Here is a 16,127-nt window from a genome sequence, read left to right as displayed (position 1 = left end):
TGCCTCCATCAACAAGCTAGACATAACCAAACCCCCTCTTCTACAGCTTCCCAAACTTCAGGATTCACTGAGTAAAAGCTGGCTCAAGATTCCAAATCTAAAATATACCACAAAGAGGCCCCTGAGAGCTGCCTCAAGGCATTTTCAACAAGGGAAGTGGGGAGAGCCCTGCAGAATGACATGTAGGGTTTGGAGCAGTCTCTGTGGGAGGCACAAGACAGCTGGCAGAGCATCCCCAGGCAGGACAGCTTGGACTAAAATGCTGCAGGAGGCATCAGTACACTCAGAGTCTGCATCACAGGAGATATCAATTTAGTGCTAGAGATGGAAGAAGGGCAGCCAGAGGAGCACAGAGCTTGCTGGGTATCGGCTCTGCCAGCAAGGGTCTGGACACCCCTGGTCTGCAGGTGGCCAGTCTGACTTCAAACCAACACAGACACTCAAGAATACCCCAGCAGAGGCCAAAATCACAAGCATGTAGGAGGTCACTCCTTAGTAGGCTGAAGGGGATGTATAGACTGGGTTCAGAGCTCAGTCCATGGAAAACACACATTTCTGGGAGCAGTAACATAGCCCAAGAAAGCAGTAGTACAGGGATCAGGAAAGGCAGCAAGTAAAAGCTGGAGGGTGAACAAGCCTGAGATAAAGTTGGATGAAAAGCTCAGGCTCTGAAAACACCCCTTCAAACCACCAGGAGAAAAAAGGGTGCGAATAACTCAAGCCTCAGAGAAGAACAGGACTTGGACTACCAGGAAGGCTTCTGGCTTTAATCTCAATTTGCTAAAGAAGCAGCGATTGAAACAGCCTCTCCCTTGGAGACATGTCTCATCCCAGCTGAGCTGAGGAACAGGATCTCAGGCTGCCCTTGGATGGGTGACCAGTCTTTCCTTCCCTGTTTCTGTCCCCTGCAGCTCTTGTGCAGCCAGGGCTGCACAATCTAAAACTAACCAAACGCGGTTGGGTTTTGGCTGGAGCGGCTCATCAGCACGAGGGCAGAGACAGTATAGGGCAAGGATTGGGAAATGGGCAGCTCTGACCTTACAGTGGAGTCCCCTCAAACCATCACCAGCACCAAGGAAGGAGTCTAGTCCCTGTCTCTTTGCTAGCACGAATCTTTATCCAGTAATCTGCATGGGCTAAAAACCATCCTGGAAATGAGCAGCTTCCACCTGGACCTGCTCCATGATCCAGGCAGCCCAGCAACACAAGAAAGTTGTGCCTGTGCCACTCAAGCTCATGGTCTGGTGGCCACAGAGCCACATCCCATGTGCCACCACAGGGCTGAATCCGTGGGAAGGGCAAACAGGGATCCAGGATTGGTGCCTCTGTTCTTCCCACCCTGCCCACCACCATGGCACACAGCTCTGGCTCTCCAGCACCCACTGAACTGACCCTGCCCACCCAGCTGGCAGGAAACAGCTCATTATAGGGCAGTGTTCATTTTCTACAAGCACGAAGGGCCCAGTGAGCCCCAGTGCCAGGGTGGGAGGAGGGTGAGACCTGCAGAGCAAAGGGTCAGCCAGAACCTCTCACCCTGCTCCAGACTCTCATTAAGCCATCCAGTTAGTGGGGGTCCCACAGCACTCTGCCACCTTCCCCCTCCCCCCATCAGCTCCCCCCTGCTCTGTGTCCTGCAGCATAGTGCACAGAGTAGATTAAATGCCACCTCCTACATTCACCACCCAGACCTGGAAAGATTTTACTAAACAGCCCTCTACTTATTCAGGCCCTCAGCAGAAATCCAGGGCCCCCAGCCCAACCCATGCATTTCTAGATGCTCCCACTTAGTAGGTGTGAAGTGACTGCATCCCTGCGCAGAGAGGGCACAAATGCCATAGAGCTTAACAGCTCAAACAGAACATTGGACTGCCCCTCAGCCCCAAATCCACGTGGGAAGCACCACATGAGGTTTCCCACAAAGCCTTACTGATTGCTGACAGCCAGGCTGCCTGTGGAGGACTTACACCAGTGATTCTGTGGTTCCTATCCACGAGAGACTCCCGCAGGATCAGCCTCCCAGATGTCATCAGGTGCTGAAGGCTGAGGACGAGGGTACCAAGCAGCCTGGAAAACAAACAAAGGCTGCAGCAACACTGGACACAGCATCCCCTACATCCTGGGGAGCGCCAGAGTCTCTGCTCTCCAACTCACAGCCCCTCTGAGCTGCCCTGAAGTGCTTTCCAGAGCAAGCCTGGCAGCCAAACCTGAACCGACGCAGCAGCACATCCTGCCCCCACCCCAGTGCTGCCCAGGCAGCTGCTTGCAGCCAACCTGCCACTGATGGTTAAAGGCTTGTGCAGATCCAGACTCATGAAGGACTCAAGGGAGTTCTTCCCCTCAGCAGAGCTGGGCTTCACAGGCACCAGCCTGTATTTGGGCACCCAGCAGAGCTGGGCTGACTCTTCCCCAACAAAACTGGGAAACAGAGGCTTTACACAAGGAAACACAGAAACAGGACATAGAGGTATAGCCACAAGGATGTCTGCAGCAAGTCAGGCCAAAATTTACCTCCTCCGAAGGGTTTCTCCCTGGAGAAGGGCTGTCAGCTCCCTGCAAGCGGCAGAGGCAGGATCACAGTTGCACTCCCAACACCAGTGTGCATGGCCACAATCTGGACTCATGTGTACATGGGGCCCCATCTCCCCCTGGCAGCTCTGCCACCTGTCAAGCTAAGCCTGCATGGAGCAGAGCTTCTCACTGCCTGCTGGGAGCCACTGTTGGAGCAGTTCACTGCACACCTGGGACTGAGGCAGGAGGAATCCCTCCTCAGGCACTTCCATTTCAGCTGCAAGCTGTTGATCTCTCATCTTCCCTCTCTCCTCCCTTTTCTCTGAGACACAGAGCCTGTCTGGCCTCCCATCCCCAAGGAAGGAGTCACTCCGATCAACCCCCTCCTTGCCAGCCTTGCCAGCTTGGTGCTGCTGCCACAGAAAGGATGCCCACAGAGAAGTCCAGAGACCACAGAGACAGCAACATAACAAATTTTTTCCTTCTGTCTTTCCACATTCTCTATTTATTTTTTACCATCCCAGTGCACAGACCAACTACTTTTGAACTGTACTCTCTGTCACCTGCCACTACACCCAGCAGCAGAGGTGTATGTGGATACACTGTCACTGCCAGCCCACTCATTTCCCAATGGACTCCTTTGCTCCACACTGTCAGGTCCTATTGATTTGTTACCACTTATGTCATCTATTTGTCCTCTACCAGTTTCTATTGACATTTCACTCAGAGACAATTCCTGTGATCCAGCTCCTACAAGGAAAGCATCCAGGAAACAGTGACACAACGTTCTGCCACACTTTCTGCTCTGGCCTGATCTCTAAGTGTCTCACATGTGCTGTGCTTATCTGTTTCTTCCACACTCTCTCTGGCAGCTTTGAAAAGGTTTGTATTATTAGCTGCTTCCAGGAAGTTATTCCTGTGCATTTTCCTTCAGTTCTCATATTTTGTCTATCAGAGCCTGCATCCTCACGTTTCACACATCCTGAAGGACATACCTCTGCTGCCTTTCTTGTTCCACCACCAGTACTCAACCTGTCATCTCTATTGCAGGGTTTCCTTGCAGTGTTTTACACCTGCTGTGATAGCCACTGAGTTCACAGCGTTTTAGTTGTGCCACCTGGAAGCATTTTTAAATTCTGGCTGTCCTTTAAATTTAAATTGCTGTCTTTTTGAAGGTTAAGCCATACCACCACTGGTTCACGGCACTTCCCCATGGACAGATATGCTGAATTTGGGTGCAGCATGGTCATGGCCACCATGTGGATGTTCAGGGTGAGAGCAGGCCCCCGGTCTGCTGCAAGTCCTGCCCTCATAGCTCTGTTTTTCAGCACCTTGTTTTACCTTTGTCTCACCTGAGGGTCAGATCTGGATCCTTAGGTAGTCCCTCTTACTGCTGGCACAGCTAAATCATTCTCCTTATTGAATTTTATATAGCACTGCTGCCCCACCAGAACAAGCAGCTCTGTCTCTGCTCTATAACGTGCATCCTGCTCATCTTCCTTCCATCAAACTTTCAGTAAACATTTTCTATTTCCAGTAGACAACATAAAGTTCAGTATGTCTCCTCTCCCAGCTCCACTGGTCACCCCAACAACCAAAGGACCCACCTGTTAGTGAAAACCTTGCTGCAGTTGTAAACCTTTATGGACAGCACTTCGCCCATGATGAGCTTCCCATAGTGAGGCCAGCGAAAGAGCTGCAAACAAATGGAGCAGGAAGGGATGACAACTTGTTCCAAGCTACACTTCCCCGTGTCTAGTGGCTCCTTGGGTCCCCTGCGAAGTGCCCAAGGGCATGGGCATGACAAAAAGCAGCTGTGGTGGGAAGTTACTTTCCTGCTGGCTAGGAAGGTCAGACAGTGCCTCCAGCAGCACAGAGCCACAAGTCAGCTGCTAAAGAAGCCAGAGCAGCATCACCCTGGAAAGAGAAGGACGCTTGTGCCTGCTGGGATCCCTGAGCTGGCAGACTGTGGAGTGAGACAGGACATGGGAAGGTACAGAGGCACCTGGGGAGAAGAGGCCACCCAGGCAGGCAGTCATCTGGCTCCTGGTAAAGCTGTACCTACCCTGAAGCATCGACTCACCACACCCCAAACCGGCTGCTGTTCCTCTTGCCCTCCCAACCTTCCCCGCCCTTCCCCAGGAGGCACAGTGGCACTGGGATCAAGCAAGGGGCAGGGGGGAACCACCCAGTGGCACAGCACAGCTGGGCTGTCACAGGCTTCAGGGAGTTGATGACAGGGATAACGCTGGAGAGGAGGACACGCTTCCCAGGCCACCCCCATCCCTGCACACACACACCCCACGCCCACCCCCATCCCACTCCTCTCCCATGAGGCATCCACGCAGTGACAATCTGGATTTCTGAGGGCAGGGGGGGCTTTGCCTTCAGCTTCGGTGTGCCCAGGCTTCCAGGACCCCCTGAGCATAGCAGAGGAACGAGGCACAGGAGAAATTCACAGAAAAGTCTCGGGGGAGACGGGAGGCGTCCCTGCCCATAGCGCGGGGGTTGGAAGCAGGTGATCTTCAAGGTCCCTTTCAGCCCAAACCATTCTGTGACTTTATGAGCAAGACGCTGACCTGACCCATCCCTGCCGCTCATGTTCTGCGTGTTCCCCGTTCCCTCACCTCCTCGAAGACAGCCTCGGGACCGCAGCGCACCTTTCTCGTCTTCTGGGTGAAGCCTTAGGAAGGAGAGGGGAGGCGTGAGATGCTGACAGGGGAGCACAGCCCCCCGCGCTCCCCCCGGCGCGGGGCCCACCTCGGAAACGGAGCTGCACCTGCCGTTCGCCGTGGCCAGGCAGTCGCGACAGCCGCCGCACCCGCACGGTGAGCGCCATCGGGGCGGCTCTGCGAGAAGCCGGCACCGCACAGAGCCCCGGCGGTCACGGAGGCGGCACCGCACAGAGGCGACACCGCACAGAGCTCCGGCACCGCACGGAGCTCCGGTGGTCACGGAACTCCAGCGGTCTCGGAACTCCGGCACTCCACAGAGCCAACACTGCACAGAGCTCCGGCACTGCACAGAGCTGGCACCGCACACAGCCGGCTCCACTGTCCCCGCCCGGCCCGGCCCGCCCCGCCAGCCGTGACTCAGCCCCAGCTCACCCAGCCGGTCCGGCCGGCCGGACGCTCCACGCCCCGGCACCCCGCGTGCCGGGCAGCCCCTGCAGGGTGGGGCAGCCCTGGCTGCACTGCCCCGGGGACACGGGGCTCCCGGCTGGTGCAGCACAGCAGCAGGTGCTCTTCGGTGCCGGGCTGGAAGCGGCAGAACTGAACGCGTCCATCACACGGCCACGCCGCAGCTCGGGGCTGATTCCTGACGATTGCAAGCGGGACTGGGAGACACCACTCCGAGCGCTGCAACAAGGACAGAGCCTGGCTCTGCTTTCAGTTACCCCAGCTCTGCGCCTTCCCTGGCACGGCTCCTGTAGTTAAAACCCTCCAAAGCAAACAGAGGGAGGGTAGGAAAGGGCAGCCCCCTGGGGCGCTCACCACAGCCCTCAGGTTGTGAGGGTTGGGTCCCACTGCCATGAGGAAGCAGCATGTGCTTAGCAGCCCCTCGGCAGGGACCCGCCGGGTTCCACAGCCCAAGGGATGCCAGAGCACTGCGGGGACAGCTGCTAGCCCTCTGCAGGAACAGTCATGCAGCAAAACCCACCGGCAGTGGGGCAGGAGCTTCAGCAGCTCCACAGGGTCCTGCCCCAGCCCTCTCACAAGGAGGGGGAAGAGGGAGACCTGGGGCACACGGTGACAGGGGCTGGCTGTGCTTGCCCCTGCACGCCCTGGGCCTGAGACAGCTCCTCTCAGCTGCATGAGAGCTGGTAAGGAGAGATGCCAGAGCCCTGACAAGAGCACAGATTCGGGCCAGATTAAAACAACCAAACGATCCTGAGCTGAGCAGAATTTGGAGACCACTTCTTTCTGCTAGAGGCCTGGTTCTCCCTCTCAGTAGCCAGCATCAAACACCTGCACCCACCTATGCCATACAGGGTGCGTGGAGCAGGCCAGGGTGGCTCATACAGCTCCACAAACACCAGGGAGTGAATCATACCTGTTCAATGCCAGCTGCTTCGAAGTAAGCCCTGCAGCTGTTCCCTTCATTCCCCTCTTGCACAGGCGCTTCCTGGAGCACCTGGGAAGCGGCGCTGGCGGTGACAGAAGCACACCAGCATGCCATGGGGGGAGGATGCAGCTTCACCTGCATCACCAGGCAGCAACAGAACACAGCAGGCTGGCAGATACTGGCACTGCTTTTGTGAACCCAAATAAGCAAACCCATCAGTTTAGGGCAGCACAGAAAGCTCAGTGTACTGACCCCGCACCCAGTCATGGCTGGAGAGGGGCAAGGAGTGCAATTTTGGCAGTTTCATGAGACATCCAGACCACAAAAGTATGATGCAGCTGATCGGATCTGGTACTTGCTCAAAGGTGAAAAGATAGCATATCCCCGTGGAGTTTGTGTGGCTTCCTCAAATACCTGGAGCAGTCTTACAAAGACAGTGCCTTTTTTAGCAAAACAGTCCCGAGGGAACCGGAGGCTTTGGACCCCAAGGAAAGGCATTAGCCCAATCAGTTTTCTGAGCAAAGAAGGGGGATGGAGCACAATCTCCCATAGAGGAGGGAGCTGTTGGGTAGTGTGGCATAGCCTGCCATGAAATGTCACCAATATTTATTGCCAGATGTCCAGGAAGCAAGAGGAACCCTCCACAGTTGAGCTCGCACGTGCAACAGCTTTTGGTTTATACAAAGCCCTGAGGCTGAAATACCTTTGGGGATCACATGTACAAGGCTGCTTGTTCAATCTTGGTCAAGGCCAAGGTGAAGAGCCTTTCTGGGGTGTTCCCTGTGCTCACCAGAGATAAACCATGACAGTGAAAACGGGGGGAGGGGGGGGGACACACACGGCAGAGAGCAGGGACTTGCGTGAGAACACACCTTCTCCTGAGGAAGGTAACCTGAGCTCAAACCTGACCTCTCCCCTAACTCCAGCAACAGCCATGCCACCAGTCTGCATTCCAGCTACACCCAAGGCAGCACGTGGCAGGAGACAGACCTGCCAGCCTTCCACCAAAGTGCCCAGCAACTATCTGCACTTCCTCTAAAACCTGGTGTCCTGGGGAGAGTCAACAAAGAGAAAACAGGCAAAACTGCCATCCCAGGTCAGCAGCTTCCAAGGCTTTTCACCCAGGCCCACAACCATGTAGCTCTTGTTCTCAAGTGACAACCACAGTTATGTCCCTTTTCCTGCTCATGTTTCAGCCACTAACCTGTGGATAAAGAGCATCTCCTCCAATTCTGCTCCCACATGGAAAGAAACTTCCTCAGACCTGCCTCTGCCACACCTTGGCATCTTCCTCCCCAAAACAGGGAAGGTCTCGCCTACCATCAATGAGTCCAGCACCTGGAAACACCGTGGCTAACTGCAGAACAGTGACTTCCCTCCTCACAGGGCAGAGACACAGCACAGAGGATTCACTCTCTTCCTTCTTAGTGGGAGCTGGCAGAGGTTTAAAAAGGAGAGGCAAAAAGGATTTCAAAATATACACACACAAAAAACCAACCTTAGGTTTCCTGTAGGCACAACACAGGGAAGGAGAGCTCTGTCTACAGGTTGCAAGCAGCTGAAAACACGAGTAAAGGATGTTCTCAAGCACACTGCAGTTTCTCAGGGAAGACATGGCAGTTTTCCCTCTCTTCCACACTTGTAATACATTTCAGTTTCAACAGCCACTCAAAAAGAGAGGTTGCTTGGTTTCTTCAAGACTAAGTCTTGAAGTGCAAGACTTAGAAAGCACAAGAAGTGCAAGAAAATAGGGTGCTGCAAGCTAGGTATCACGAAAGACAGTCCAGCTTTCTCTAGAGGAAGCTGGCTGCTGCCTGTTTAACCTGGGCAAGCACACCATGATCAGAACCAGGTTTGAATAAAAACCAGCACAGATTCATCTTGGCTCAGCAGTGGTCCAAGCCCCACAGCCCTTCAAGCACAAGCTATGTAATGATAGTTTGATGGCAGAGTCTACCCAGAATGACTAGTCTAGTTTAGGATGAGAGTTCAGCCCCAGGTTCTGCCTTCACACAGGTTTGTAACTTGGCAGTTTCAGGGCCTGGATTACCATTGCAGTCAGCCATTGTATTCTCACCCTTTCGTGGTTTATCTGGTAGAACAGACAAGTAAAGAAACAGCGCATCTTACTGCAGGACAGGGCTGCAGGATTCAGCAGTCTTAGCAATTAACAGGGAACAAAATTAACAGTGATGGACAACTGGCTCTGCTTTTTTTGGATCGCACTCAACAGAGCCTCACTCAGATGCTGAAACACCACCAGCCACATTGCTGGAAAGCAAAAGTCCAGGAAGAAAACAGGAGTCCAGACATATTAAATAAGTCAAAGCAGATTATTTATTTATGTAACTGAAAGTGATGACCACTTGTGGAGCAATGACAAGCCCAAGTTTCTTTACCTCTATTCTGAAATGAACGATCAACTCCTGTTGCTCAAAGCAATTGTGCATTGCTATGATGTGCCTGTTCTCCAGTCCCCAGACCATGCAATGCACACTTCACACTCCTGAGGACAAGGAAGCACCTCTGGAGTTCCACAGACAGCTACTTCTTCATGTTGTAACTTGTGTGACATAAAGAAATAACTCAAACCATCTTCACTTTAGTGTTTCCAGCTGCTGAATTTGTAAAGTCACATTAATGTGACTCATTAATCCCACTCCAACTCACTTAATTACAGATTAATCCTCATGGATTCCTCATAAATCAAGTCCAGAGTTCTTAAGCTGTAACAATGGCTCCAAGCAGAAGCTCATCACAGAAGCAAATTTTGGTAATAGAAAAACGTGATGAAAAAACTAGCAAAGTATGACCACTGAAATTCAAAAATAAACCTCTACATATAAAAAATATATTGGCACTTTATGAAGGCACAACAGGAACTACCTCAGGCATCCAAGCAGAAGTCTTTGGTCACATCCAGGACAGAAGGGTCCCCATTTCCAGGGTAGCTTGACAGAAGAAAAACACCTATCAAGGAGCACATGGAGAGTGTCATTCCAGTAACTGTGGGCGTGACACTCCTGCCCCCAGCCCAGCAGTGCTGAGAGAGGAGCTCCATGCCAGGCCCACCCCAAGGCAAGCAGCTTGTGCCAAGCAGTGCTGCCTGGTGTGCTGTGCCACAACGTGACACTGCTGCAAGGTGGGAAACCAACAAGGTGGATTTCTCTGTGACAAAAACTTCCAGTAGTTGGGGGGTTTTCCTGCATTTACATTTCTTCCATTTAGGAATAGGAAAGATCAGACTCAGAGCACAAGCAGGTGAAGTAAGCTGTGTGAACAGTGCAATCTCAAGGCTCAAAGCATCCATGGTGTGCCAGGGAGAGCGTGGGTGCAGGCAGCTCTTCACCCAGTGGGACAGACCAGGCCTGAATTACACGGCCTTGGTTTCCGGTGGTTTCAGCGGGGGCCACCCCTGCCATTTATAGAAGGACACCAACTGCTTGGGCACTTCAGCAAGAACCACCTGAGAAAGCATTTCCCGGGGAGCCTGGAAGGAAAGAAGGGAGAACAAATCAGAAATATGGCACAGAAAGGATTTGTCAGCCCAGGGAAAGGCTCTCTTACAGAATTCAGAGCGCAGTCCCCACTTGCCACGCTCACTCCCTGTTTTAAGAGTTGCTTGCAACATCTTTAGGAGCACTTCCAGTCAGTCTCAGTCAGCAGTGCTGATGAAAACCACTGGCTCCCATCTCAACCCCAGACTCACACAGCCTTCATATGGCCCTGACCTGAGAGCAAATCTGCCCAGGTGACCAGCAATGTCTGTTATTTCGAGTTTTAATTTGACTCACTCTTTGACCCAATTCACTGTGCACCAGCAGTGTCAGCAGTGGGAGTTGGGAATGACAGGACTGCTTTCAACAGCAGGGAAGTTCAGTTACCCAGGGGACTTAATATCAGAGACTGACAACATGATCTGGGTTCCTTGCCTAAACGTTTGCAGCCCAGGAGCAAGAACATTCCCTTTAACCCTGCGACAGCCAAGAGACAGTACACAGAATCAGTGATGCAGCGAGGGAGGGCTCTTTAAGAGAAAGCTGCAAGACAGTGAGGCACTGGGCTGTGACACAGGAACAAACAGCTCCCTGGGCATGAGCAGCACGGGCAGCACTCTGAGCACACAGCCTGCTGCCTTGCCAAGCTGCTGGGCACTCCCAGGCTGTGTGCTGCTGGCACCAGGGCTGCTCTGCAGGTAAACACGGCTCACCTGTCTGAACTGCCTGAAGGGCACAAACTGGACGATGTCACGTGTAGCTGGCTCTCCTGTCACAGATTTCAGGACACCATTGTCCCCATCCAGGAACTCCATAGCTTTGAAATCGGCCTCGCCAACACCGACAATGATGATGGACATGGGCAGCTTGGAGGCAGCGACAATCGCCTGCCTGGTTTGGTCCAGGTCAGTGATCTCTCCATCTGTGATGATCAGCAAGACATAGTAGTGCTGAAAAACATTAGGAAACACCCAGTTAGGTATTTCAACACCAAAGCTCACATAACTGAAGGTAAATAGAGCAATGTCTTTGCTAAGAAAGAAAGCAGATGCTGCTGTGGGTAAGACAAAAGAAACTTATGATAATCCTCATTTTTTCCCATGCCTAATGATCTTCTGTGTGCACTTCAGGCTTCCTCTGTACTAGAAAAAAGATAAAGGATTAAGTTCTATTTGTAAAGAACAGTTATATCCATTGGCAAAAAGTAGAGATGAAAAGTACTACTAGATCAACACAGCTGCACACAAAGCACTGATGGGTGCTGTTTTACTGACCAATGTCTCAGAAAGACCGTAGATATTTAATATCGCTGCAGTGTAAGTCAAAAAGTCTTCTTTTCATTGTTACTAATAATTTAAATTACAAGTATTCTAAGTACTAGAAAATCTCAAAACACAGCAGTGACAAATAACACGAGACAAAGGCACCCTAGAGATAATATGAGGGGAAGAATACAGGAGCTTTTCTAGGCAGAAAGAAGTACTTCAAACCAACACATTAGTGTGGTAAAGCATTTAAAATTTCCATCCTTTTCCAGAAACTAAGGTTTGATAACTGGTTCTGAAATAAGCAACTGGTGTTAATAGCAGCTATCTACAGACTTAAAATGAGGGGAGCACAATGAAAATAAAACTAAATTTTCAATTCCCAAACACAGTTAACACAAGTGTCACTATTTTTGTATCCCACTGCTGACAGACTCTTTATTTAAATAGTTAGCTTTCAATCTGAAAAAGCAGAGATATTTAACACCTAAGGAAAATTGAGAAGATTCCCCTGAAGCATTGTGAAGGATAAAAAATACTCTCAGAAATGTAAGAAATGGATCTCCCTACCCCAAGTGCCTCACAGCATAGGAAATGTATTCAATGTATTCACAATCATAAATAGTACCAAAAAAACTGACACAGCTAGACAAGAAAACAAGCAGCAGAGTGCATGTCAAAATTCCTTCTGATTAGTCTGTCAAAACAGAGTCATTCAAAATCCATCAGAACCCAGGTGATCTAACAGCCAACACAGCATCCCTGTACACTGCTACAACAAGTACAGTGCCAGCAAACTGGGACAGAGAGAAGTAAGTGTCACTGGAGCAATGAAACTAATGTCAAAGACTACCCAGTTTAGGTTCCTATCAGTATGTACCAAGAGAGCACCAACAGCCTCTCTGTAGGCTGGTAAGAGAGGGCAAACTTGGGATTCTAAGGAAGGAAGGTGACATCACTTTACCACTCCATTCTATCCCATCATAAACATGGAAAACAGAAACATGAACCCAAAGCAGATCCACAGTAAAGGCCTTGCACTCACTGCAGCAGTTCCTTGTTGCATGGAGTGCGCTGCAAACCTTGCCACGTGGTTTATGATGGGAGAGAAGTTGGTTGGGCCATAGAGTCGGATCTGAGGCAGGATCTGGCGGTAGGCATCCACTATTCCTTGGATCCCTGCAACACAAGGAAGCAAAGCTGCCACAGGAGCCCCACAATAACTCCAGTTATTATTTTACAAGCATTACTAAACAGCCAAAGGATAACTCAGACAGCGGTGAACTCCTGAAGCACAAATAAGCAGCAGGATAACAGGAAATACAGGAAGCAGAGATGAAACCATTGGACAGCTGCAGAGATCAGATTTGCACATTTCTCCCCCATGCTACATTCTTCACACATCACTCTTTGTGCCTCTAACATCACAAAGCTCAGGATTCTGGCCTGTGAGTTGCCAGGGCTGACTGAGAGGGCTTTAAACTAGTTTTGAAGGGTGGAGGGGGTAAGACCAGGCTTGGCAGAGATGAGCCAACATGCCAGTGTTGGGAGTGAAATCCATACCCCAGTTGAAGTGCATCTATACCCTGCTGACTCTGAAGTGTGCAAGCTGCACTGGAGCACACTTCCAGACTTACAGAGATGAGCCAGAAACTCCTAAGGTAGTAAAAACCAACAGGGAAACACCAGAAAATTATCTCAATGAAATGCCAAGCTGTTCCTCCAGGAAGGTGACACAGCCAATAGCCCAGCTGAGGCGCCTTCACACCAACACACTCAGCATGGTGACAAGCAGGAGGAGAAGGAAGCACTGTGCTGCTGGAAAGGTACCATGGTTGCCATTACTGAAACTTGGTAACACTGAACTAATTCAATAACTGGAGTGCAGCAGTCAGTGGCTACAGGCTGTTCAGAAGGAACAGGGGAGAAAGGATAGGTGGAGGAGTTGCACTCTACCTCAAGAGGTAAGACCCTGAGATTAGCTCAGTTGGTTAAAACCTGGTTGTAATAACATCAAGGTCATGGGTTCAATCCCCTATACAGACAATTGACTTAAGAGTTGGACTTGATGATCCTTGTGGGTCCCTTCCAACTCAGAATAGTATGTGAGTCTGTGAGTGTGAAGAGCTGTCTCTGAAGAACAGCCATGAGCAGGTCAAAAGGCTGTGAGTAAAAATGGAAGTTTGAGGCAACAAAGGAAACTTAGTGATTGGGGTCTCCTAGAACCCAGCTGGTCAAGAGAAGCCTGTTTGATGAAGTCTTCCTGCTCCAGCTACAGGAGGAGCTGTGCTTGCAGGCTCTTGTCCTGCTGGGGGACTTGGACCATCCTGACATCTGCTGGGAAAGTAGCACAGTGAGCTATAGGCAATGCAGGAGCCTTCTGGAATGCAAAGAGGACAACTTCTTGACCCCAGTAATCAACACCCCTACCAGAGGGGATGCACTACTGGATGTGCTGGTCACCAACGCAATGAGGTAACTGGGAACATGAAGATCAGGGGCAACCTGGGCTGCAGTGATCATGCACTGGTGGAGTTTGCAGTCCTGAGGAATATGGGACAGGTATGGAGTAAAGTTAGGCCCCTGAGCATTAGGAAAGCGCATTTCCAGCTCTTCAGGGAGATAGTGGGATCCCCTGGGAGACTGCCCCTGGGGACACGGGAGAGGAGCAGAGCCAGCAGACTTTTAAAGAAGTCTTCCATAGAGCACAAGAGCAAAAAATAGGGCAAGGAAGACAAGAGACCAGCATGTCTGAGTCAGGACCTACTGGTCAAACGACAAGGAAAGAAGCAAATGCATAGACAGCTGAAACGAAGAGAGGTGACCAGGAAAGAGCATAGGGATTGCGGCCTTCCTATACCCTTTCATGTGCCCACCAGTCCTCAGGAACAGACTGCTCCAGGGTAGGGCCTCCATGGGCTGCAGGGGCACAGGTGACCTGTGTCTTCACCACAGGCTGCAGGGGAATCTCTGCTCGAGTGCCTGGAACACCTCCTGCTTTACCAGCCTTGGTGTCTCCAGAGTTGTTCCTTTCACACACACTCACTCCTTCCTTCCAACTGCTTATGCACTGGGGTTTTTCTCCCCTCCCTAAATCTGTTATCCCAGAGGTGCCACCACCATCACTGATGGCCTTGGCCAGCAGCAGGTCTGTCTGGCATCAGCTCCATTGTACACAGGAGGAGCTTCCAGCAGCTTCTCACAGAAGCCACCCCTGCAGACCCACTACCAAAACGTTGCCATGCAAACCCAAAATAAGCCAAAGCAACCTCCACTGAAGATGACTAGAAAAAACCCCAAGATTTTAAGACAAACTGTAAAAGAGAGCAGTCAAACATATGCACATATAGCCACACTGCTGGTGGAGTAACCCTGGTTTCTAACAGCCCCAGCAGGTGGTGGCTCTGGAAGTGTGACGAGCACAGGCACACTGCTGAGCTGAATCCACTGCAACCTGGCAGAAGGAACCAAGTTGAAGGAACACAAATTTTAGTACAGACTAACAAAATTAAATCTAGACCCTTTCACTGGAGCTTATGGAGTCTGCACAGAAGTCTGCAACAACACACATCTGCTCTTGTCAGCGACTAGGTGAGAACAGATCTACCCCATGTCTTGGTGCTGCATCTGATTTTCACCAGTTAAAAAATAACAACATTTCCAACATCTGTCCCTCTCAGTGACATTATTAACAAAGAGGTGTCCTCACCTTGGCAATAAGGGTTGCTGGGGTTGAAGTTCAAAGCAAACTCATGAGATACCTGGGAAAGGGGACATTACAGTTAGGGAATGGAGACATAGACAGAACAAGTGTCCAGCATTGAGAAGGCCCTACCTGCCAGCTAGGAGGAACCTGAGCTCCAAACCCAAACGCAGGAAACAGCTTGTCCCTGGAAAGAAAGAGCAACAACAAGAAATGAGAAAGAGCAATTCTTTAGTAACTCAATTCTGTTTTATTCACGGAAAGCAGCTGGAGACCAAGACTGAATTCCTGCCATAAGGAATTGGTACATCATCTTGCTGCCCATGGTCAGGCACCAGGTACCCAAGGGTTTCAGGCTTGGCCTCGACAGTTACAGAATTTCCTTCAGTGCAGCAGCTGACAGGACTTTCGGGAGATTTTGAAGCAGGAGAAAAGCCAGACCAACCCCGGCCTGGCTACGGGGCAGAGCAGACAAACATGTTCCCATTGAATCAAATAAGACATTCAGGTTTGCAATGCACCATCAGCAACGAGAGAGCAGTAACCAACTAAAGCTGCAGTGAGGGACCCAGGGTAGAGCAGGAGGGACAAGCCAAGCAAGGATGCCAAATTATGAAGGGTTGACATTGCCTGCCCTGGCACTGACAGAAACAAGAGGAATCAGTAGCAGCTCCTTAAGGGATCTCCCAAGGACAGGCAGCCCCTCAGTCACTAAAATGCAACAAGTCTGGAACAAGCTATGAGCATTGATCCACTGTGACACACTTTTGGTGAGGTGACTGGATTGCTCCAGATCATTACATACGTGTCATAGTCCTGGACTACACTTCCCACACTCCAGATGGCAATCAGGTACTCATTTATCCCATCGGGGCTGATGTAGTGAAGAGAATCTGGTGACTTGGGATCTCCATTGGAGGCAGTGAAGTCTACACCCACCTAATCAGTCAAGATGACGGCAGCAAGTCACTGACACGTCACCACAAGCAAATAGGAGAACTAACCACATCCAGGAACAGGGTTGGCTCAGGCCCACACAGCTCCCTTCCTCCCAGGCACACAGCAGCCCTACACAGGAACAGGCACACA

General features: G+C 51.0%; 2 protein-coding genes across 7 annotated transcripts in view; both read right to left on the bottom strand.

Annotated features, from left to right (window-relative positions):
- Positions 1 to 5,521, bottom strand: part of LOC139680209 (fer-1-like protein 4) — a 40,039-nt gene extending 34,518 nt beyond the window's left edge. For both annotated transcript variants that reach the window (XM_071572619.1, XM_071572620.1), the window contains exons 1-4: positions 5,269 to 5,521; positions 5,136 to 5,191; positions 4,116 to 4,204; positions 1,965 to 2,064 (exon numbers count right to left, since the gene is read on the bottom strand). In XM_071572619.1, the coding sequence (XP_071428720.1) occupies positions 1,965 to 2,064; positions 4,116 to 4,204; positions 5,136 to 5,191; positions 5,269 to 5,347 (324 nt within the window). In that variant the 5' untranslated portion in view covers positions 5,348 to 5,521. The remainder of the gene's footprint in view (positions 1 to 1,964; positions 2,065 to 4,115; positions 4,205 to 5,135; positions 5,192 to 5,268) is intronic.
- A 3,371-nt stretch (positions 5,522 to 8,892) lies between these two features.
- Positions 8,893 to 16,127, bottom strand: part of CPNE1 (copine 1) — a 43,254-nt gene continuing 36,019 nt past the window's right edge. For all 5 annotated transcript variants that reach the window (XM_071572973.1, XM_071572978.1, XM_071572976.1 and 2 more), the window contains 6 exons: positions 15,844 to 15,977; positions 15,171 to 15,225; positions 15,045 to 15,096; positions 12,381 to 12,514; positions 10,784 to 11,020; positions 8,893 to 10,063 (listed from right to left, as the gene is read on the bottom strand). In XM_071572973.1, the coding sequence (XP_071429074.1) occupies positions 9,947 to 10,063; positions 10,784 to 11,020; positions 12,381 to 12,514; positions 15,045 to 15,096; positions 15,171 to 15,225; positions 15,844 to 15,977 (729 nt within the window). In that variant the 3' untranslated portion in view covers positions 8,893 to 9,946. The remainder of the gene's footprint in view (positions 10,064 to 10,783; positions 11,021 to 12,380; positions 12,515 to 15,044; positions 15,097 to 15,170; positions 15,226 to 15,843; positions 15,978 to 16,127) is intronic.

The sequence above is a fragment of the Pithys albifrons genome, chromosome 18, assembly GCF_047495875.1.
Source record: "Pithys albifrons albifrons isolate INPA30051 chromosome 18, PitAlb_v1, whole genome shotgun sequence".
In the NCBI taxonomy this organism is placed as follows: domain Eukaryota; kingdom Metazoa; phylum Chordata; class Aves; order Passeriformes; family Thamnophilidae; genus Pithys; species Pithys albifrons.
This window is presented reverse-complemented; position numbering and strand designations above follow the sequence as displayed.